The sequence below is a fragment of the Rhineura floridana genome, chromosome 11 (genome assembly GCF_030035675.1).
Source record: "Rhineura floridana isolate rRhiFlo1 chromosome 11, rRhiFlo1.hap2, whole genome shotgun sequence".
Lineage (NCBI taxonomy): Eukaryota > Metazoa > Chordata > Lepidosauria > Squamata > Rhineuridae > Rhineura > Rhineura floridana.
The window spans coordinates 58419680-58444905 of NC_084490.1; the positions used below are offsets into that span (position 1 = coordinate 58419680).

The 25226-nt window shown below is 39.9% G+C and overlaps 1 protein-coding gene across 12 annotated transcripts in view; it reads left to right on the plus strand.

Moving 5' to 3' along the window:
• The window catches only part of TANC2 (tetratricopeptide repeat, ankyrin repeat and coiled-coil containing 2), a 378583-nt gene that overhangs the window by 167736 nt on the left and 185621 nt on the right, over positions 1 to 25226 (plus strand). For 10 of the 12 annotated variants that reach the window (XM_061588302.1, XM_061588293.1, XM_061588296.1 and 7 more), the window contains one exon: positions 13233 to 13343. The exons of 1 other annotated variant lie outside the window; for it this stretch is intronic. In XM_061588302.1, coding sequence (XP_061444286.1) covers positions 13233 to 13343 — 111 coding nt within the window. Of the gene's footprint in view, positions 1 to 11732; positions 11819 to 13232; positions 13344 to 25226 lie in introns of those variants that run through there. One more of the 12 variants, XM_061588303.1, reaches the window with a different exon arrangement.

Below are 25226 nucleotides of genomic sequence, written 5' to 3' on the forward strand. Positions count from 1 at the left end.
CAAGTCCATGTGTGACTCTTTCCCCAATCCCCAGCCTTTTCCAAGTAACAAAAATCTTCCTTTAGCCCCAGCTAAACTTCTCACAGTTGGCTTCAGTCTGGATGAGAAGTTGCAGAAATGCAAGGTCATTCTAGCAGCATGTTTTTTGCAGGTTGTGTTCCTTTCCCTGTCTGGGTCAAGGAGACATTTTACTGCCAGAGATGACTCCCCCCCCCATTTCACTTATAGAAGCTGAGCAGACTGGTAGTTGAATAGTACTTCCCAAGATGTGGTCTGGAGGAACATGAGTCCACCATGTTCCTGAGGTCAACAGATCTGGTCAGTAACTGGAGACCTCTTGGAAACCACACATATGTCTGTTGCTTGGGTGTTTTATTGTTGGCAATGTATTCTATTGTCAGGCTATCATAACTTAGGCTGCAATCAAATACATACTTACATGGAGGTAAGTCCCATTGAACCCAATGGAGCTGACTTCTGAGTAGATATGTATTGGATTGCAGCCTTAGTCTGGGATCATCTTGAATGATGAAGAGCAGGATAAAAATATTGTAAAGAAACAAATCCCCCCCGGAACATATCAGGACCCAAAGTTTGAGAAGCTATATGACAGATAAGGCCTCTCTATTCAGTGTTGAAACCTGTATGTATTTATAATGCTATTTTAAGCCTATGGTTTAATTAATTTTTTAAAAATAATCCCTGAGATGAATTAGGGCAAAAGCCAAATGGCAGATTTGGGGGTGAAGGTGAGACAGTCAGAAATATATATCAAGGGCGGTTAGACTTCCGGGAAGGGTGACTTAGCCTGTGCCTGCTTTTGAGACGGGCTCCTGCCTCAAAAGAAGCTTATTCAGATATATCAGTCAGATTTTTTTTTTTTTTGACTGATTAAACTTCTCCCGGGTAGGGAGAAACGAAGAGATTAACCTCAAAGCCTATTTTTGTTGGGACGACCAGATCTCATTAATTTATGGGACGAGGTCCAGCCGACGAAGGTGGGACGGATTTTCAACAACAAGCTCTATCTGATAAAGCGAACGTTCATCTTATCTTCTAAGAGAGAACGCACTAACAGGCAAGCACCCTTCTTTCTATATTTTTCTTTTATTTGACTTAAATTGTTGCTGTTTAAAAGAGATTTGCCAGATTGATCGGTTTTTGACATCTCACTGGGGAGCCATAACTTCTCTCTGCTACTCACTAATTAATAGCTTATCTCTGTTTTTGTTGCAAAAAGCTGTCCTGGATTTGCATTCTAAAGATATACACAGAAGAGGGATTTCTATTCCAGATTTTTATTTTGAAGAATATTATATTGTCTGAGACTACTCTCTTTTTGGTCTATTTTATTTTGACGAATCTGTTTCCTGACGACCGCCATTAATTGTTTCGATCCTGGGAACTGCATTTTGTTTACTTAAGCATGGAGAGATAAGGCTGTCTGCTCTGTTTATACTGTGATGTCACCAAGTTTGGAGTATTAACCCAATTGTTGCTGAAATAAGAAGTGGTTTTCCTATATTTTTCTTTTAAAATGGCAATTAAGAAAGTGGCTGAGAATCTGGAAATAACTATGTTTCAGAAAATAATGGATGAGATTGAGATAACGAAACAAAACCTGCGACAGGGTTGTAAGGAGCTGAAAATTGAATTGAGTAAAATGAAGCAGGAGATTAAAGATATAGGGGTCCCTGTGAGAGAGGTGACCCTGGAAGGGGTCCCTGTGAGAGAGGAGACCCCGGAGATTGGAACAAACGTGGAACAGGAAAAAGATTTGGAGTCTATGGACTTTAGAAACAAAATCTATTGTTTGGAGACACAGGAGATTAAAGACATAGGGGTCCTTGTGAGAGAGGAGACCCTGGAGACTGGAACAGGGGTCCCTGTGAGAGAGGAGACCCTGGAGACTGGAACAGGGGTCCCTGTGAGAGAGGAGATCCCGGAGATTGGAACAAACGTGGAACAGGAACAAGATTTGGAGTCTATGGACTTTAGAAATAAAATCTATTGTTTGGAACTCAATGTTATCTCTGAAGAAATTAATGAAGATTCTAGAGATAAAGTTATCAATGGCATGGATAATCTTCTGGACTGGAATGATGTGATGGAGCCCAATATAGAGAAAATCTATGGAATTAACTGCAGCCATGTGACAATGGAAAAACTTTCAAGAGATGACCCAGTGTATTTTGAAAAAAAGAACAGAGATATGATTTTACAGCAGTATTTCAGCAACCTATTCAGAATGGATGGCAAGAAAATATTTGGGATAGAGGTAATTCCCATCAGACTCTTACTATATGACTATGGCTTTGACAGCAAGATTATTATGGAATACTGATAATGGAAGATTGGATACTGAAATTACTGGACTTAACAAGACTACTGAAGATGGAAGATGGAAAATGGAACTAATAGGGATAATAGAACAATGGCTACTGAAATTACTGAATCTAACAGATTCTGATGTGATGGATTAATTGAAATGTTTATTTTGACTATGGTTATGACAATAAGATTATCATAATTAGTAATGAGATGGATTAATCGATATGCTTATCTGGAAAAAAAAATTGATAGATATATTTCTTAAAGAATTGAAACCTCTCTTTGACTTTTTGTGGAAAGAATAAAGTAATGTTTATGAGATTTGATGATTAAGTAAGATAACTACTGGAGGAAAGTGATTTTATAATATGACTTAAGAGACAGGATTGTTATATATTATAGACTTATAACTGATTTGATCTTTGACAAATGGGAAGTCAATATTTTACTCTTTATTTTTTATTTTTGTTTTTTTTTTCTTTTTTTCTTTTTGTTTAACTATTTTTGATTTTGTTTTTTGTCTTTGAATGTTTTATGATTTCGTCTTGTATGTTTTATGAAAATCTGAATAAAAATTATTGGAAAAAAAAAAGAAATATATATCAAGGGCTTTGGACACTGTTAATAAAATATTGAATTACATGTATTTAAGCAAGATGCTAAAAATACTTCTGATGTATCCAAAGACATAAAATGGGAAGAGAGGAGTACAAAGTTATGTAAGAAAAATGCAGTTGGTTGTGTTGCCTATTTTGGTCTCTCTTCTGCCTACTGTCTAAAGTGATTCATGCAAGGTTTAGTAGTATACTTTGTGAAGCTGTTTTGAATTCGAGAGATAAGCACATTTGGTGTGTCTTAAAAGAATATGACTATAATTTATAAAAACAATTTCCTGTGATTCTGGGATCCTTGAGTAGTTTATGAGCCTCATGGATGGCTCTGAGTTTGATTAGCTGCTACTACTAGCTTGAACTGCAAGGGACTAAATGCCAAAAATAATTAGAAAGAGAAATAAAAAAGAGTGAGGAAAAGTGTAAGCTGGAAACTTCTTTTCTCTGATGGACTTCCTACTTCAAGCTAACAGTTCATATGGTACAACTTACTCATAATATTGTTTCCATTTGTAACTAAAGGTTCCATTTCAGCCAGCTGTAAGAGCCTTTCAAGTGTTCAGTGGGTTTTATAAGTTCAGAAGTAAGCACAATTGAATTCATTAGGGCTTACTCCCAAGTAACTATACATAAAACTTTTTTGGCTAATTGAAGTGTTAAACTCTGACAATCCATGTAAATGATTTTTGTATCTTGCCATATTTTAGATTTTCTCACTAGGATTTCTCACTTGTGATAGATTGTATAATTGGACCAGATCTTTTCTCATCCAGGCTGTCGAAGAAGGAAACAATTCACTATTCCAAGGGACTTTAATGAAGCAACTTGCATGCCAACATCTGGTTTCATCATGAATTCTGATTTAAAATAATAAAATCCCAGTATAGGTTTTCCAAAACCCACAGGCAAAAAGTTTCAGTGATCCACCTTGGAAAAACCCTGTATCTGAGAAGTAGACTCTTAGCCTATGAAAAACTTGTGCTACAAAAGTAAGAATAAGAGTAAGAGTTAATTAACTTGATGAAGGCTAAAGATATGAAGGCCTGGAAAAAAATAGGGAACCCCCCCTTTCAGTTTTTCGAGGGGGAAAACGGGGGGAAAGAGATTTTTTCCCCCAGGCCTTCACATCTCTAAGACATTATCTGTGCTGATAGAGACAAATGATAATGTTGTGCTGTCATGGTGGGACTGAACTACTGCCATAATCTGTAGACCCGTTTTACACATAAGGGTACTGAGCTCTGTAAGTGAATAAATGACTCATATATGGATGAGGGCACAGGATTCTGGATATTTATTAGAAGAACATTCTGGGATAAAATTTGAATCTCATTTTCTTTCTTTCAAATGTCTCTTAATACTAGAAAATTAGCATTTCATGTTTTCATTAGATGGCATTACACACCATTACCTCTAGCTCACGTTAACTGAGATAAATTTGTTCAGTTGCTGAGGGATCTATCCAAAGACTTACTCTTTTTGGTTCCAAATTGTTCAATATATCAAGAGCATTACAGGTTTTGGAGTGCTGTTTGAATCTATAGGAAGCTTACTCCTAGTTGGAGTCCAATGTGAAATACTGCAAGTGTAATAAACCTCTCTCAGTTTGAGCATACTTCAACATAATAATGGAAGTGTTCATGCAAAATATGGTTTCCACACAAATCAAGGGATCCCTTAACTTTGATACCTGCATATTATTTCCTGGAAGGTGGTTATCACGTTGTCATATACATGACTTAAAACCATTTGTATTTTGTGATTTGTCTTTATGTGATAATTTGTGATGTAGCTACATTTTCCTTGTTGTTGTTGTTGTTGTTGTTCTTTATTGATGTTCATTCCTGTTTGTTCTGACTTCTTGGGATGGTCACTGGTGCCTCCGTTGCTTATCTGTCTTGCTTGGTTGCTGTTTGGCTCTTTTTTAAAAAGTATAGGTACTTCCAAAATGTATTAAAATAAGAATCTTACTTGTTATATTTTGTTTCTTGTAATTGTAGCATGATTATTGTGTAAATCTAAAATGTAAATAACAAGGTTTTTTTTAAAATAAAACATACTTTTGGCCTCCCAGTAACCTCATGGATAAAGTTATGCCATGATAGTTCACTCAGGGACCCTCACAACTCAGCAAGTTGACACTGGGTCTCTTTAGTCCAAGTCCAACACTATTTATACACCACATTGAGTTACATTATTTAATATATGTAATTGTATATTACAAATTGAATAACAATCTGCTACTTCTCTGCATTGGATACTACAGATCTTTCAAAGCTTTGCAGGGATCACTCAAGGACTTGTTCTTGATGTTCTGGAATTGTCTCTCCACACATTATCTCTGGGTGACCTCATTAAGTATCATGGCTTTCAGTATTACCTGTGTGCTGCTTACACCCAGGTCTACTGCTCTAACACCAAATGTTTCCCCTCCATCCAACTCCACATCTCTTAACAGCTTCTATGATCTTTCTGTTTGGATGTTTTATTGTTGTTTCAAATTCTTCTGTTTTGTTGTCTCATACTCATGCTTTCTCTTTCAATAAGCCTCTTAAGTAGATACCTTATCCCAGTATGCATCTGTATTGTAATTGTTTTAAAGATGTATTTATTTATTATTTTATGTATATTCCACCCTTCCTCCCAGCAGGAGCCCAGAGTGGCATCTTTTTAAAGATGTTTTGTTTTTAAGATGTGTTTTAAATACATTTTTAACTATTTATCATTTGTTGTTTGCAGCCCTGGGCTCCCTTTGGGAGAAAGGGCAGGATATAAATTTAATAATAAATGAATAAATACTTCAAATATGAACATTCTTATTGGGTCACAAATCCCATTCAGGGTAAATATGGTTAGCACTGTGCTGTCACACGTTTGGTCCCTGTAAGTACTTCAGTGCTGGTACAGCAAATGAAAATGAGCGGAGATGTGTTTTGTCAACAGAGTTGCTCACATAATTTTGGTTACAGTTGCTCTGTCAAAGGCAGTAAGTTCCATGTCTGCCTTTTAAATATTAGGCATACTTTGCTACCTTTCTGTGTGTTCCCAGACCTAGTGAACATTCTTTCTCTCTCTCCTTTTTAAAGTTTATATTGGGCACTTGTTGTGGTAACTAATCTATGCACCGCGATGCATGGGTGCAGTTTGCTTGACCACTATCCGCCTAGATCCAACAGTTTTAGTAATTGCTTGGAAGTGCTGCACTGATTTACATCTGAGATGCTAACATGCTGCTCTTCTTCTAAGAACAAGCAAGACGCTGGAACAGGGAACACAAATGTGATGTGTGTCATTCATGTGCTTAAAGATCTTCACTGGCTTCCAGTTTGCTTTTGAACACAAATCAAACTGTTGGCTTTGACCGGTAAAGGCTGACAGCTTAGGACCTGGGCATCTGGTGGAATATGCTCCCATATGAATTTTCCCATTTTTATTTGTTTTTATTACTGTAATAATATAAAGAGAAATCGCCATCATTTTAGTACAGATTGATGTGAATGCATCAGCAGAAGTTCACTAAAATTTCTTCAAAATAAAGCAAAACAATATTATCTGGTTGTATTGCCTTATTCAAGCATGGCTAATTTTCTCTGAATTTATTTATTCTTTGTCCATACTGATCTAATAGGTGCTAATGGTGGATTTGGTGTTAATTTATACATACCATATTCTCAGTAATCAAAGTGGTATGTAAAAGTGCTTATATAAGATTTTTCTCAAAAAGGGAGATGGAGAATTGGTTCTGTCAACCATTCTGACAACCACGTAATGTGATATGCATTATAAACCACTTAATGCGATATGCATTATAGTATAACTTCAGGTTGTATTATTATTATTATACTTCAAGGAAAGCTGTTGCTACTTAAGCTGTTCTACTGATATTTTGATTGAAAGAGCTAGAAATTTAAAAAAATCATTTTTGGTAAAAATATTGTTTTAATTGTAATTTTTTCTGAATATAATTTTTCCCTATTGCTTGATCAGAAGTGAACATTAAAAAAAACAACTTCCCCAGTGCCTTGCAGCAGATGCCCCCACCTTCAGAGATGAGGTGTTTTGCTAACATGGACATATCCTTAGTTGCCACCCTGTTCATGGAATTTCCTCCCCAAATCTGCCCATCAGGGTACTTATTTATTTATTTATTTATTTATTTATTTATTGCACTTGTATACCGCCCCATAGCTGAAGCTCTCTGGGCGGTTTACAGCAATCAAAAACATTAAAACAAATATACAATTTAAAACACATATTTTAAAAACAATTTAAAACACAATTTTAGAATTTAAAACAATATAAAAACACTTGATCATTATTTTGGTAAAAACAGTTCTATTTAGCTAAGCGTTTAGCAACTTGACTTCTCTTGTTTTATTCTGATATTTTGCTGTGCTCTGCTTCATCGTTTTTTTAAATTGTCTTGACTTTTGAGATTTTTAAAGTGGATTTAAATTATTGTTTGTAAGCTGCCATAGAGTCTGTAAGATCAAGAGGTGGCATGGAAATATTTTAAATAAATAATGTTCCAATGAACACTGTAGCTACTAATGAGCAATTTTTATCACACCACCCCTAAGCCTCTTAGCTGTAATAATTTACTGTAATAATTCTTTTTTACTGTAATAATTCTTGTAATAATGTGAAAACTCTAATAAACTATTCATCAAAAACCTAAGCAATCATGTGGCACTTGGTGGCACTATGCAAGTTGAAGCAGTCACGTGATTGCTTAGTCACAAGCTTACCTCAGCCTGTGCATTAATCACATCCACTTCTGCCCTGTAACTTGCTGTTGAGATTTTTAATGTATAGTTTATTAGGGTTTTCATATTATTACAAGAATTATTACAGTAAAATTAGTAGTGTCTTATTCCCACCCTACCCATGCCTCCCAGCTCCCCTCCCTCCCTCCCTCTGCCCTTATGCCCCCCCTTTCCCCCTGATGTTCAGTTGTTTGGCATGTTATGTAGTGTTCAGGTTCATATGCTCAGATAAGCATTAAGGTAAATGATTGTCAATGTTCTGTTGAAATCCCAGTGTCCATCCTTGCACTGCAGGGTACCTTCCATCTTGAAAGTTTGGTTTTTTTATGTGGTTTATGTAGCAGAATTCCTCATGGGTTGCTAGTTGCAGAAGGTCTTGTATCTAGTTTTCCATGCTTGGTGGTCCAGGATTTCCAGTGTTGAAGGACTACTTGTTTTGCTGTCAGTGTGGCTTGATGGAACCATCCTTCCTGTTCTTTTGATAATCCTCACCTGATAGGGATGTAGCCGATTACTATGTTGGTGTCTCCTATTAATAGGGATTTGTCCACAACTAAGTTAATTCTAGCCTATACTTCCTTCCAGAAGGGTTTAATTACTGGGCAGTTCCATAGTAGGTGGATTAGATCTGCTTGTGGCTGTTTGCATCTCCAGCAGTTGTCTGTGGGTGTAATACCCTTTGCTTAAGGTGTGCTGGTGTCCAGTAGGCCTAGAGGAGCATTTTCTATTGAATTAACCTCAGCCTAATGTCATGGGTGGCTAGTTCAATACTGCATAGGGCTTTTTCCTATTGTGCAGGTGTTAGGTGGGCTTTTAATTCTTTATTCCATTTGTGTCTAATTGGATCTAGATCAGGGCTTAGTATGTTACATACTGGTGTGTATAGGCACTTACACTTTTTCTTGAAAAGGTGAAGGTCTGTGCTGTTTGGAAGAGATCTGGGATACCTGCTGCGCTTAGTACAACTGGGCCAAATTTTGCTACTATGCTGTGCTTGAGTTGTAAGAATTGCCAAGCAGCTGCAGGAAGAAGATAAAATTCTTCCTGAAGTGCCGGAAAGGTTTTAAATTCTTTGTTTTGTGTTATGATCTGTGAGAGGTACAAGATACCCCTCTCTGCCCATGTTTTCCATAAAGCTGGGTTATTGGCTATTGTTACATGTGGGCTGCCCCAGATGGTGAGGTCTGCATGCACAATGGGTCAAAGTGCTGCTGGTCTGCCTGGCTGCAGCTGTCGTAGACGTATATGTTGCAGGCAGCATCAGGTGTTTAGAGCCTAGTGCTGCCCAGCTCTTGCAGGCAGTCTAGTTGTCCAATTTTACCTGGCCCACTGTGGAATTTCATGGTTGCTTCCTCTTGCTAGTATCTAACTTGTGCAGTTAGATATGTGTTGTGGTAAACTCGTAGGTTTAGAAGGTTAAAGCTATCTTTTGCCATTGGGAGCTGTAGTTTGGCATATGCCAAGTGGGGCCTGTTGTTTGGACCACACGGCCACTTTCTAAATAACTGGTCAAGTTGTATGAATTACTTCTGGGAGATGGTGAGCAGGAGACCTCTAAGGACATGCATTAGTCGGGGCAGGATGTTCATTTTAATTATGTTTATTTCCCCTCATAGGCTCATTGATGAGTTTGCGCGACACTTTCGTGATAAGATCATGAACATCCGCTGGGACCTTGACTCCATTATTGTAGCAGTTGATCCTAATGAGGTGTCCAGAGCACAGTCTTGTCCTGTTTTATTGGATGAGTTTCAGTTGGTACAGCTCGAGGATGTGGACAAGGTGCTTGGACAGGTGCGGGCGACCACTTCTGCTCTGGATCCTTGCCCCTCATGGCTAATAAAAGCTAGCAGGAATGGAACAGCCGGCTGGGCCAAGGAGGTGATTAATGCCTCTTTACGAGAGGGAGTGGTCCCACCCTGCCTGAAACAGGCGGTGGTGAGACCGCTCCTAAAAAAATCCTCCTTGGACCCTGATAATTTGGACAACTATAGGCCAGTAGCAAATGTCCCATTCCTGGGCAAGGTTCTAGAGCGTGTGGTCGCTCGCCAACTCCAGGCTCTCTTGGATGAAACTGATTATCTAGACCCATTTCAATCGGGCTTTCGGCCGGGGTTTGGTACAGAAACGGCCTTAGTCGCCCTGTATGATGACCTCTGTCGGGAGAAAGACAGAGGGAGTGTAACTCTGTTGGTTCTCCTTGATCTCTCAGCGGCGTTTGATACCATCGACCATGGTATCCTTCTGGAGCGACTTACGGATTTAGGAGTGGGAGGCACTGCTTGGCGGTGGCTCTGCTCCTATCTCGGGAATCGTCTCCAGAAGGTGATGCTGGGGGAACATTACTCGAGTCCCTGGGTACTCCAATATGGGGTGCCGCAGGGTTCAGTTCTGTCCCCCATGCTTTTTAATATTTATATGAAGCCGCTGGGTGAGGTCATCAGGAGTTTTGGAGTGCGTTTCCAGCAATATGCTGATGATACGCAGCTCTACTACTCCTTTTCATCTTCGTCAGGTGAGGCTGTTGATGTACTAGACCGCTGCCTGGCCGCGATAATGGGCTGGATGAGAGCTAATAAACTGAAACTCAATCCTAACAAGACTGAGATGCTGTTGGTGGGAGGACCCTCTGCCCAGATGGTTGACGTTCGACCTGTCCTAGATGGGGTTACACTCCCCCTAAAGGAACAGGTACGTAGTTTGGGGGTCTTATTAGATCCGCTCCTGTCACTTGAGGCTCAGGTAGCCTCGGTGGCACGGAATGCATTCTACCAGCTCCGGCTGGTAGCCCAACTACGACCCTATCTGAGCAAGGAGCATCTTGCCTCAGTTATCCATGCTATGGTAACCTCTAGATTGGACTACTGTAATGCACTCTACGTGGGGCTACCTATGAAGACGGTTCGGAAACTTCAGCTAGTGCAAAATGCTGCGGCCAGAGTTCTCACTGGGACAAAGAAATTTGACCATATAACACCTGTCCTGGCGCAGCTGCACTGGCTACCGATATGTTTCCGGGCCAGATTCAAAGTGTTGGTTCTTACCTATAAAGCCCTAAACGGCATCGGACCGCAATACCTGATGGAGCGCCTCTCTCGCTATGTACCTACCCGTTCACTACGCTCGACGTCGAAGGCCCTTCTCCGGGCCCCAACCCATAAAGAGGCCCGGAGATCAACAACTAGATCTAGGGCCTTCTTGGTGGTGGCCCCCGAACTATGGAATGCCCTCCCAGACGAGAAACGCCTGGCGCCTTCTCTGTTATCTTTTCGGCGCCAGGTAAAAACTTACCTTTTCGCCCAGGCTTTTTAAATTTTGTAAATTTTTAAATATTTTAATTTAACATTCTAAACTTAATATGATCTTAATTTAAATCTCAATGGCAATTTTATTAATGTTTTATAATTGTACTATATATATATTTTTTTTCCACACTTGCTCATATTTTAATTGTGATTTTATTTGTTGTACACCGCCCTGAGAGCTTTCTGCTATAGGGCGGTCTAGAAATGTAATTAAATAAATAAATAAATTGTTAATCTTGCCCAGTCTGCCTTTTTTTGACAAGTGTTTTTTCCATATTGAGTTTTGCTACATGGCCAATTGCTGTTGAGTTTGTAGGTCTGATAAGCGGAAGGCACACTTTTCTTAAGTTTCAATCCTGTTGCCCTTTGTTCAAGCCACTCTCTTTCACAAACTGAAGTAGGTTAGGCCACCTCCTAGTTGGGTTCATGATGGAACAGGGATTACATCTTGAGTATTTCAGTCAAACCTAGTACTCTAGTTACTCTACCACACTATTTTTTTCAAGTATACTAGATACTTGGTTTTGGGAATAACTTGTTTATTATTAAAAATGGAGTAATTTAGTTACAATTTTTATGCACTATTAGTTATAAATATTTTCAACCTTAATCCACTAATCAACATGATTTCTTTCCACTGGTTGGCATGTTTTAAACACTCATTCTGAAGCCTTAAAGAACTGTTCTAAAAATCTTTTTATTACCCCCACAGATATATATCAGCATTTGGGAGTTGTACATCTTAATTTTAGGATGAAGTGGTGATCAAGTGGAAAATGTTTAAATACTTGAGCTACCTACTTTGGTATGCAAGTTCACATGATAGGTTATTTCCCATATGGATTGCTTGCTTTGATTCAAAGAAGTTAATAATTTAATTGTATTCTAAAGGAAACAGATCTTCCAATAATTTAATCATGGCAAATTAATTTTTACTAAATGTGAAGATTTTTCTTCTCCCTAAATTGAAATTTACAGGTGCTGTTTTCATTTCCATGGACTTTCTCCTATAGCCCTAGGTAGCCATTGTGTTGGTTTAAAGATGGTGACTTCTCAGAGACTTGAAGGCTCTTCATAAACTTTTTAGAACCAATGTTGCCTGTAATACATTTGTTACTTTTCTTGTCCCTGTAGGGTCTTTGGTCAAATAGGCCTTGCAGGGTTTTGTAAAAATTATTTGACCAGCAATTCTAATCAGACAGGAAAAGATTGCTTTCATTTCATGCATTAATTTGGCTCAATCATACTGCCTTCACTTCTCTGAAAAATACTACTACTATAATCTATCTAGAACCTGAGAGAATGGCCCAATGAGACTTCCATTCAGTAAGCAGAAATGATTGATGTTATTAGTTGCACAGTTACATTTTTATTTATTTAACAAAATTTATATACCACACGATAGTAGAAAACCTCTGCACGGTTGACAAGAAATATTAACATTATCAATAAAAACAGTTTTAAAAGTAATTAAAACATTTTAAAAACAAAATCAGCAGTAAACCAAGAAGATTAAAACACATCAGCATCTATGTATCTGGATAGGCTTGCCTAAGCAGAAATGTTTTAAACAGGTGCCAAAAAGAATACAGTGAAGGTACCTGCCTGATGTCAATAGTCAGGGAGTTCCATGTGCCCTCAATATCTGTGTGCCCTTGGGATTGTGTGGAAGCTGTAATTAGAAGGAGAGAAGTTGAGACTGGATACTCTTAAGACATTCTAATGCATGATTCTTTTGCTCTGAAGTGGCTTATAGAGTGGCCAATAAAATGTGGCTCCTCTTGATTACGATGGAGGCTGAATCATTCCCATCACTTGTGCATGTGCATGAAATCTTTGCATAATCTGTCCAAGAGACACAGCAGTTAATATGCAATTCTGTGTACATTTACCTTAGAGTAAGCCTCATTGGACAGAGTGGGACTTGCCTTTGAGTAAATAGGATTCCACTGTTAAGTGTTCTAATTTCAGCTGAAGGTGGTTTTTTCATCCAGAGGTGTCTCAAAAGACAGGAAGAAAATGTGAGGAAGATCAAGTATCTGCATTAATTTGCAGCAGTTTAGTATGGTCCACCTCTTTTCTGAGAAATGCAGACTTCCCCCTTTTGGCATTACAAAAAGGAACATGATCAGGGCCTGACATTGTTTAGTTAAATGCTTCCATGTGTTATTTACCGTTCTCTTGCTCATGAACCCTCTTTGTGTTTCCCTTTTCTAAAGCTCCTCTAAGGAAGGCAAAATTTGTTGAGAGCCCTCGAATTCCAGAATCTGAGCTTGGCTCACCAACTCTCACTTCAGCACCAAAACTGGACCTTGATACCTACTGCCCTGGTAAGCATGCATGCAGAGCCTCACTACACTCAGACAGAGAGACACACCCCTTAGACTTTGACAGATAGCTTGCTGGCTTTGTGTGCTTGTCAGATCTGGCAGTTTTAAATGTTGGCAGATAGTTGCTTACTTGATGCCTAAGTTCTTGGATATCAAACTAAGGCCTTCTAGAACTGCAGCTATGTTAGAGCTAGCATTATATCTCTGCTGGGCACAGGACATGGAGTGTTTGGGAATGTTAAGGCATAGAGTTATTTATTTTCTATAAATACATAGTTAATATTGTATTTCTTACTCTCTGTGAGGCCTTGGGTGCTAGAGTTTGCTACAGGGACTGCTTGGGTGCTTATAGGTGAGGCTGCTATAGATGTGAAGCACTGGTACTTAAAGTAATGGCAAAACAGTTTTATTTACCTCTTCCCAGACAGAGAAGAGGTTTGCAACATGCTTGTAAGGAAAAAACCAACACCCTGGATAGACTCATATAGCTAGCTTACTGCCTGTTTTTCTGTTTAAGAAGACTAAAATTCCAAAAGACAGAAATTCCATTGGTTTTGGCCCTGTGAACAGACTTTCATCAAATGGCAAAGAAAGATCACGAAAGAAGGAAGGAAGGATGGATAACAAGTGGTCAGAACAATGATGAACTGATGGTGGATGAACCATCAGTTGTTCCATTGTCCGTTATGTGATCATGTTTGGATTGTTGGTGGCTTCTGAAACCCTCTAAGGGAGCCCCCCCCCAAAAATGGTTCAATCCGAAAGGTTCATGGATCTGGATGGATTCTTTATGTTTTTTGGGGGCGGGGGTTTCATACTGGCATGTCTGGTAGCTCTGTCACAGCCCTTGTCAATCTCTGGAATAGGGGAATAATCCAGGCCATAGACAAGATCATTCCTAAATGTACTCTCCTTTTTTGTTCATTCTGGCAAGCTCCTTGGTTTTCTGAGAAGCTGGGGACAATGAAAAGAAAAGTAAGACGGAGGATTGATAGAACCCACTGTGACCAATTTGTAAGACATTTTGCAGACAAAATAGTTCATGTTCTCTGACTTGGATTTCAATTTTGTAACAAGTGAGTTGATTTTTTTTACAACGTTCAGATTTGATACCTGAGGATGTAGACACTCATTGTAAAAGTGGAACTATATGTGTGTATGCTTGAAAGTTGCTCATCTTGACTGCATTAAGTAGCAAGATAGGGACTGTCAAATGGGCTTTGAGGTAGTTAGTGCTTGCCCTCTTGGAAGTGGTCCCCACAATTGTCTGGTGAGGTCCTTATTACAGAAAAAGTATCCTTGCCCTTTTTGATATTAACAACTGTCTCCCTGTATCAGCATTCTCATATCTTAGTAAGGTATTCAAGCATATCTCTCAACTTCAAATGTTTCTGAATGAAACTGATTATTTAGACCAGAGGTGAGTGATGTGTGACCCTCCTGATGTTGCTAGACTACAATTCCCATGGTTCCTGAGCATTGAACATGTTGTCTGAGGCTGATGGCAAGTAAAGTCCAGCAACATCTGGAACACTCTCATCCTTCATTTACACTATTCCAGTCTAGCTTTAGGTCTGATTTTGGAATGCAAACTGCCCTCCAGGTATCTCCAAGAGATGAATCAGAGTTGGGTCCCTGGGTGGGGTCCCTGTTGTTTCTTCTGGCTCTCTCAACATTACCTCCTGGAATACTGGCTGCCATGGCATTAGGGTTGGGGATATGTGTGCTGTGGGGTGCCACAAGCTTTCATACTGTCTCCCACTGTTTTAACATGAAAAGGTCATACAGATTAACAAACCGAATCTGAGACCATACAAAGTGAGGATGTTTGTGCTCAAATATACTGGTGATCTAGGTGAGGTGGTTCAACCTGTCCTGGATGGGAGGGCATTCCTGACACAGCAGGTTTGTAGCTTGTGGTATTCTATGTCCCATCGTTTTTCCTGGATGCTCAGGTGATGGTGTTTGTTAAGAGAGCCTTTACCAAGTCCAGCTGATTACCAGCTGTGACCTTTCCTGGAGAAATGGAACTTCTGAGCATAAGAGATTTGGCCTTTTCTGCGGCAGTGTCACAGCTCTACAGTGTTCTCTCCATCAGAATCAATGAGACTCCTCCTTAGTGCCTTTTCCACCAGAAATTGGTGTTTTAATTGGCTTTTAACATATAACTGCATTGTTATAATCTTTTATTTGTATTTTATGTTGATACTGTGCTGTTGTTATCCATAAATTTGATACAATAATAGAATAGCTGCATACAAATATTATGAATAATATTTTATTCTATTATAATAGGAAAGTGCTACAGCATAAACTGACATAAGACAAACTTTCCATTCTCCACTTACATCTTGTTTCTTAGCACCCTCCCACAACCCCCCGGAGTGAATAAAGTAAAGAAAAGGGGGCATCTGAAAGGGAAGGTTATGATTCAGTATTGTTATTATTTTGGTTTACACGTGCAACCATAGTTGCAGTCATTGTAGAAAGCCTCATTTATTTTATTTCCCTCTATACCAATATTTTTGTAAGCTCTGAACCCATCACGCTGCAGTTTGCAGCATCACAGAGGGGTGATGCTGCGGTCTGTGGTGCTGCAAGCTATGGCATGATGACCTGGGCCATGGAGAGCAGGACAGCAAGTAAGTGCCGGTCAGCGGCCTGGGAGAGCCCCAGAGCGACAGGCCGAGGCAGCTCCGGGAAGCGTCAGTGGTGATGCTGCGAGGCCTGCAGAGCTTTGTGACCTCTGTGTGTGTGTATGTGTGTGGAGCACTGCAACGCCTGTAGCTCTGTAGCTTGGCAGCCCAGGGAGAGAACAAGAGTGCCAGAGTGCGCAGAACAAGCAGATAGATTAAATTAAATTAAATTAAATTAAATAAATAAAATAGTGGCAGGCAGTGGCCTGGGCGAGCCACAGAGTGATATAGGCCTAGGTACCTCTGCCAGGCCTCAGTGCTACTGCTGCAATGCCTAGACAACAGGAAGCTTGGTGACCCATCGAGGGGAATGAGGAGGAAGCTTCGCAACCCTTGGGGGGTGGAGAGGGAAGCTTGGCAACCTGTTGGTAGACAGGATGCTTGCCAACCCTTTGGGGGGTAGAAAAGGAAACTTCATGACCCGTGGAGAGAGATGAAGGAGGCTTGGTGACCCATGAGGGGGGACAGGAGGAAGCTTGGTGACCCATGGGGAGAACAGAAAGGGAGGCTTGGTGATCTGGGGGTGGGGGATGCTTAGTGAACTGGGGGAAAGGGAGAGGGAGAACATAAGAACATAAGAGCCTGCTGGACCAGGCCTGTGGCCCATCTAGTCCATCTTCCTATTCTCACAGTGGGCAACCAGATGCCCATGGGAAGCCTGCAAGGAGAACCTAAGCACAAGAGCACTGCCCCCCACTGTGGTTTCAAGCAATTGGTATTCAGAAGCATACTGCCGCTGATCATGGAGGCAGATCATAGCCATTGTGGCTAGGAGCCTTGGATACCGTTATCCTTTGTGAATTTGTCTAATCCTCTTTTTTAAGCTGCTTGAGTTGGTGGCCATCACTGCTTCCTCTGGGAGAGAGTTCCCAGTTTAACTAGCTTAACTGTATGCTGTGTGAAGAAGTACTTTCTTTTATCTGTCCTGAATCTTTCAGCAGGGACCTGCAGAAAAGGGAGGGGCAGAGTTGCCTTGGTGATCTGGGGAGGGGTTGGTACGTGAAGCACACAGGGATGGAACCCCCAGTTATTAAATGATTTCTGTTCTGCCTTTCTGCACTGTACTCAAGGTGGCTTATGCCAGCTAGGCAAGCGTTGTGGCAGCATTCTAAAATCATGTAGTCCTGGTGGAGGTGCAGCAAGAATAAATGTTACTTTTGCTTCCTCTCTAGGCTCGTTCTAGGATACTTAACTGTTGTGCTGGGTGCACCCCAAATGTCATTCACTCTGGATTCAGAAAGCCGTTTTGGTAGTCAGCTGAATAACTCTGTAACAATGAACATCTTCAGACTCTCTCAGTTGAGAAGTGCAACGGTGGTATGATAGACCGTAGTATTCAAGAAAAATACTGTTATTTTATGAAGCACTCAAGAAACCTTTGTGTCTTCTCTCCAGTTGCCATTCTCTCCCCTCTTACAATGTTGTTGTTAGCCTCTTTAAGTATTAATTTAATAGAAAAATGAAGTAAAATATTAAATTTAATCTAATATCTTCCTTACTTTTCATCTTCATAACTGTCCCATATAGAGAGCTGTGTATGCACAGGCCAAGAACAGTCCCATGAGCATGAGGTGCTTTCCCCCTCCCATTGGCTAATAGTTGCACACCTTTCTGTCATGCAGAGGGGAAGAGGAGTGAACTTCCCTTACAGTCCTTACTTGCAATAGAGCAAGAAGTGTTAGGGGAAGCACCCCTATTTTTTCCCTTGACAAAATTTAGATTTCTGTGTTTGATAATCACTTGTTCTGGAGTATAAGTCCATGGGCTTTTCAAGAAATCTGTCCAGAGGAAAAGATGTTTGATAACAGATGAAGCTTTGGGGGGGGGAAGGTTCATAGCCAGGTGATTGTACATTACAGCTCTCTAATCACTTGGAAAAAATCTCAAGGTTTTGTAAGACTATACATTTTTCCTGTTATTTTAAAATACATGGTTTAACAATACAGTTTAAGAAGAAAACAATAGTGAGAAGAAAAAAGACAGTACAGTCTGAAAAATAAATGATAAATAGGTAAGTCAATAATGTATGTATTGAATATGTAATCTTGTAGGAGGTATAAGAATACCTATACTGGTTAATTCAATAAATTAATAAATATTTGACAATGTTCCCAACAATATATATGGATTTGTCTTTTTCTGCACCTTATTATATCAGTACATAGTGAAAATGTTCAATTTTTTACAGAGATCATAAGGCTGCCTACTCTCTCTAACGCTAATCATAAAGTAATCAGTTTGACAATATACACTATGTTCCGTACTCCAGTTAACCAGTCATCCAGTATCAGAGTTCTTATTCTCCTCCCCCACCCCGTTATAACAAATAATTATTCTGCTGTCAATAAACGTTGGACCATTTCCCTGTCATCTGCTAGTACCAAATCGTTACTGTACCTAAATAAGATATGTAATTGATCTGTTGGTAAAACATGTCCTGTTGTTATTTTTATTTCTCTTATTACATTGACCCAGAATTTCCTTATTCTGGGATGTCCAAAAGATATGTTGAATATTACTCTTATGTGCATTACACCTCCAGCATGAACTACTTGCTGTTCTGTAAATACAGCTGAGACATAATGGTATTAAATATCATCAGAATAGAAGTTTATTAATGCTTTCTTTAAGATTGACAATGATGGTATATTATGGAACATAGACTATTTATACATTTTAAACAAAGTAGCTACTTTCCATCTCGAACCTTTATGGAACTGGATATGACAACTAGAAGCAGAGTTGAAGGTGGGTTCTAAAGGGTCATCTCATCCTTCTGTGTCTAAGCAGGGTTTTAATTACTATTATATTGCAAAGATAACTCTCATTCAGCAACATGCTATGCCCTTTAAGAGATTTCTGGGCTGTAATCACTTCTGACCAGTGGGTGTTGTCTGGAATTTTAAATGGTTGCGTTACAAAGCTTCTTTGTGTTCCTCTAGACATGCCTCCCATGATTTCAAAAGTTCAACTGCTGTTACAGCTTCAGCAGGAAATAGAGACTCTGGTTTAGAAAGGTGCAGTAAAGGTAGTACTACCAAGTCTGTAGGGAAGGGGTTTTACTTCAGATATTTTCTCATAGACAAGAAAGGAGAAAGAAAAACACCTATATTACATATGGGAGTCATTAACAAACATCAAAACTACAAAACTCAGAAGCTTTCTTAAAGGGAAAATCTACAATTATTAGACAGATGCAGTGTTTGCAATAATGGATTTTTTAATAAACGCTACAGAAATTTCCTGAATGTTCAACATGGAAATCTTCATTTTTAGTACCAACTGGGTTGTCCACAACTCTGCAGATTTTTGTGAAATGAATGGCATAGTCATAGCACATCCAAGACTGAAGGAAGGGATATAATAATATGTTCTGTATCTAAACAGCTGACATACTGGCACAATTAGAGGAACTTCTGAATAGTTGTGTAGAACTGGTAATAGAGGGATGAAGTTGCAATTGCAAATACTCTAGGGGATTGTTTCCATACAGCACATTCACTTGATAGAGATTGTTAGATTCAGTCCAAGCAAGAGCTTTTGTTTTGGAGGAAAATAAGAGAGAATATAATCTTAGGGGATCACAAAACAATGTAATTACAACATGCTCTCCGAATACAGTGGTTTTAGAGGGCTGATGGCCTCTCCCATCACTGCAGTGGTACCAGGTAAGAGACTTAGAATGAATGGTTTGTTGAGGAGGTATTCTAATTGATGAGGGACAAGCAGCATCAACATTTAAGCATCAAGGTTTTGTATACAGTTCCGGAACTGGTGAGGTGTATGACAGGATTTTTCTATGCAAGCTGGTTTTGGCACAGAAATTCTATACGTATCCTGACCACAGATGCTTCACTGGGAGGGTGGAGTGTTTATTGTGCAGGGGCTGTGGTGAGGGGCAGATGGTCAGCAAGAGAACTAAAGTCAGTAAGATATGTTCTACCTTTTTTAGCACAAGTGGAGAAGGGAAGGGTAGTGTATGTAGTTACAGATAATACCATGGTAATGTACATCCTGAACAAACAAGAGGGCATGGCTGTATTGCAAGGAAGTAATGAATATTTGAAATGGGTGCCATTGGCACAAAATAAGTTTGCAGGCATATGTGTATGTTCTGGCAATCATTTGAGTGTTTAAACAGATCTGGGAACTCGTATCTGCAATCAATTTTCAAAGTTTAAAGGTTTTCAGACAGATTTGTTTGTTGATGTGATAGAAATCAAAGTGGCCTTGATTATGCACAATAGTAGGTTGGGGGTACTTTTTTCTATGCCTTTCCGTCTCAAACTTGTTTTAATAAATTTCTAAACTGCCCTCAGCTATATGGTTCCCAGGTTGGTTTATAAAAGAATATAATTTAACTGGAACCAAGTATCACAACCGATACATAAAATCACACAAAACCTATCAGTAAGGTCAGTGATTAAAACAGTAATACTCAGAAATGTAAAAGGTTTGGAAGAATGAGATGGTATTTCCATGGTATCAAAAAGGTAGCAGGACAGATGTCAAGCAAGTCCTTCTGGAGAAAGAATGCCACAGATAGAGAGGATTATTGAGAATCTGGGGATAATTAGAAAACTAACCAGGAGTCTATTCTTCTGATTCCCTAAAAGATTGGAAGGGGGGATGAAAATATTGTAGATAAGTCAAACTAGAAAATAGGCAGGCCCATCGCCAGTGGACAGCCAGTTTGGGCATGGGTCTGAGGGGCCCTGCAGCCCAGAGGGGCCTCTTCTTAGGCAGGGGTGGAGGGTGGAGCACCCATTCCAAGATCTGTGGCAGCTTCAGGTCACAGGGACTGGCTTGTAGCCAGGCTAATGCTGCCACAGATTGCAGAATGGGAGCTCCACCCTCCCAGGCAACACCCTCTCCCGAGGCTGCTAGTGCGAGCTTAAATAATCCGGCAGCCCCACATCTTGCATTGCTGCATCAGGGTGTGCAGGAGGTGGGGCTGATGGGCCTTTTTAAACCCGTGCCAGCTGTTCCTGGGGGGGTGTTGGGGACATCATGGTCAGGTGCCCAAGGGCCCAGGCATGCCTAGTGCTGGCCATGAAAATAGGGTAGTTAGTTTTAAGGTTGTGGGGTCAGAAACTTTGAAGAGCTAGAGAGCTTCAGGATAAAAGAACCAGGAAAGAATCATGAAGGCATCCAGAAGCTGAACTGAGGGATGCAAATGGTTAAGTATTGGCTTGGTTAGAGAAACAGTCTAGAATATGTATAGCTGGATGTGGTTATTAATGGGTAATTTCTTCTTATAGGTAACTACCCAAACTGTGATTTTTCTCTAAAATTATTTTCTCAAAAACTGTTTAACTCGTTGCTTTACCAAATCCTTAAATAAAAGCGTATTTTATGTTGGAAAAACGGGATCTGAGGCCTTGTTATTTATCCCATGCCTAAATGCCATGCCACTCTACCCAGTATTAGGAATAGGTTGGACCAGTTGAAATCCAGAACCTTAAAGTGACTGTTTAATGAAGGCAGCCAGAGAAAAATAGATATCCGCTTGGTGGCAGCAGTGAAGTTAACAAGAAGGAAGTGTTGGTTTGGCTGTTTGCTTTCCTTTTCACTGTGCAGGCTACAGCCTGTGCTGTCACACCATAGTTTGCCTGCAAATCAGGATCCCAAATCATGGTTTGATTCTGATTTAAAATCCTGGTTTTCACAAGCCATGGTTTTCCACATTTGGATGAAACATCAAACTGTGATTTGTAGAAACTAGAAGGGGAAATGTTTAAGTTTCCCTTTAGCATGAAAGAAGGGGAAGAGGGAGCACACATGTCCAAGGCTGCCCCTGCTAATTTTCCCTGGATGCCAGTCCATCACATGGGTAGTAGTCTGTCGTCTGAGTCCAAGGACAGGAAATGCGCTGAAGTTTGCAGCTTGAGGGGGCGTTGCTGGCCCTGCAGACCCCAGTTCATTTCCTGTCCTGGTCCAAGACAGATGCATCAAAGAACTACTCTCCATGTGAGTTCTTCCCAATCCCAATGAGTTGATTTTCATATTTTCATTTGTTATGTGGGTAATAAAAGGCAAGAAACCTTGTGTTAACTATGTTTCATGTTGAGCTACTTTCCTTATTAGGACTTATGAGTTGGCAGTACCAGTTTAACTGTTGCCATTTTGGACTGGAGTGTACATAGAGGACATTTGTAAAGCTTTGACCTGGCACTTGTTGTTCATTGAGCATTATTTGTTGGATGTAAATATAAGAAAGGAAAGAGACGTTGCCAAAGCAATTCTGCACAGCTTATTTTCTTAGGAGACTCACAACTATCTCCTTGGTGAATGGTATTGCTAAATGCATAGAAGCCATAAACATAAAAATAGGATTGTGCTTACAGTAACTGATATTCATCAAATGTCACTCTGTGCGGTGTCATATCCCTCCCACCTTCCCCACTGTCTTCTTTTATCTACTGATGGGAGTTCCCCCAGGACTCAGAAAGAAACTGGGAAGGAGATGTGGTACTCCTCTGCTCTGCATGATGGGAAAGTGGGTAAAACCACTAGGAGAGAGAGAGAGTGCTTCATCTAGAAGGGCTCTAGAGGATTCTGCAGCTGGCCTTGGGTATGTAAAGTTCCCACAGTGGGACAGAAAGGAGACCCATTTGATGGTCATCTGTTACAGGTAACTGCAATCCTGTTTTTTTCTCTTCCTTTGTCTTCTCCCTTATTTTGAAACAGCATTATGGCCACTAATATTTTTGGTCATATGAAACACCCTTGACCCATTTCCCTTAGACACAAGAGATAATAGACTACATACTTTGGGGCAAGGCATTGCTTTCTTTTAATGTGTGTGCACAGCACATAGCTGTGTTATTATGTGGGACCTGCAACAAAAAGTTGTGTTGTATCCTCACCTTTTAGCAAAAATACTCCTGTTCAAGCTTCCACGCACCCACCCAAGCACCAGGCAGGATATTATAAAGTGTAAAGGCCTTAAATAGGACATTCCACTCCCCCTTCCCTCCAGGTATTTGTTTTAATTTTTCAACTGTCACTCATCATTCTGTGGCTACTGAGCATGCTCAAATATTTGTGGGCTGTTTTTCTCCTCCCTTTCAGTTTTGAAAACTTTTTTGTCCATCTGTACACCTTGGGGCTTCCCCAAGCATATGGACATTTCCTTCTTGTTTCTTAGTGTTTTGTTTTCATTTCTGTCAGCACTCACCTCTTGAATTCACTATAAGAGGGAGTGATAATAATGTTATTAATTGCAACAATAATATGTGAGCTCTGTCTCAGTTCTATGAACTCCTATGATGACTGCTCTCAGACCATAGAATAGCAGCCTAAACCACCAGCAGCCCCCCCCAATTATATTTAGCTGTCTTTCTCTGTGACTCTGGGGAAAACGCAAAGACACCAGAGGCTTATTCATCTGATACAGTAGCTCTTTCAGTGTTCCTGCTCTCCTTCCTCTTTGTAGGAGTCCTCCTTGGTCCTGCTTTAGATGGAAGGAATTTAACAGGTGGCTGCTGTCTGCTCTTCTTTACCATCCTCAGAGGGGAGGGCTTCTAGCACTCTCAGAGTGTTAAGTGTTTCACAATTGCTGCCCAGGGTAGCTGTAGCATGTAGCCTGTGCAGTTGTCAAGAGATGCGTTCGAAGGACTTCCAGATATAGGTAAATGACATAGAGGTGGGTAGGGTGTTCTGTTTTTGGTTTCCTTCTTTTTTTCTTGAATTCCTGGCATGGCCAAATGCAAATGGTTGTGGTTTGCATGGCAAAACATATTTTTTCCTAGCATCCTCATTATTTTAGATTTTCTACAGACGTTGATAAAATGTTTGGATCTTGGTGCAGAAACTGGCGTTGTTAGAAATAAAGCATTTCATCTCCTTGACTTAACCTGATATGTTCCTTGACTCTTCTGTTCATCACTTCACTTCTTCAATATCTTAAGGGACTGTAGGCTGTTGCAGATGTGAGAATTCCATTAAATCTTTATTTAGCTGCAGCTCACTGCTTGGCTGCTTCTGAACTTGGACTAGTTGCTTGGCAACCTCATGTAGGCTGTGCACAAAGGGAGCACAATGCAGGCAGACAAGACTTTTATCTGAAGAGTTGGGGAGGATCTATTTTTAGCTGTTTTCTGAAATCTTGACTGCTAAGTATTCTTATAAGCACAGGTATTACATGATAATTGTATTTTTGTGATGGGAACACTAACATGAAATACTTCGACATTTGTGCTCGTATAGACTTTCCAGTTTAAAACAGGTTCTGAACAAGGTCAGAAAAAGTAGCATGTATTTATAATCCACACTTGCATAAAAGTATCTCAAGGCAATATACAGCATACAATCTTATAATCAGCCTCCATAAAAACAGTAAGACACCAGTAAATTCTGGTTGGTTAAAAGAGAAATTCATATTGGGAAGGCCTGCCTAAACAATACAGTTTTCAGAAGACATCTGAGAGAAGGCAGAGAGGGTTCCAGGAGATGAAATGGCAAACATTGCAATGTCACTATAAAGGCTCACCTCAATTTGGCTTGTAGAAAGTTGTTGATAACAAATAGTTGCAGTATATTATAGGCTATGTGGTAGGATGCATTCTTAATCCTGTATGAAGCCTAGAAGTTTAATAGTCTTGAAAGAAGCATTTTAGAATAAGTTAAAAATAAATGGCAAAGTCACAGGCCTGGAGCAAATACAGAGGCAGAGGCACAAAGCATATGGGAGTTGTTTATGTGTCAGCAGTGCAGTTCATATGTTAGGATATCTTTCAGGGGAACTTTACTCCCTCCTTCTCCTTTCACCCTCCCCTCTTTTCTAAAAGGACTGTAGTTCATTGTAGAGGAGTGAGTAAGGAATCTGAATTGCCGGGGAAGTTTGCAGCATGTTTATCTATGCATGTTTGCAGATAATGAAAAAAAAGTTGAAGAAAATAGATCTTTGTCAGACTTCTGCTGAGAATATTGGAAGCCAAAACTCTCCAAAGGAAATCCTTGTGACATAAAATGTTTGTTTCCCCCTTTTCCCTCCACCTTTCTTGTTGTGGAACATTCCATATGAGGTATGTACTATTTTCTCCTGTGATGATAAAGGGTTAGCCCTGAGAAACCTCAGGCAGGAGAGAGGGAGAGTGAACTAGTATTGTCATGTATACTGAGACTTTTAAATTAAAACTAAGATGTCTGCTCTTAATTTTTCTCCTGACTTTCACACACTGTG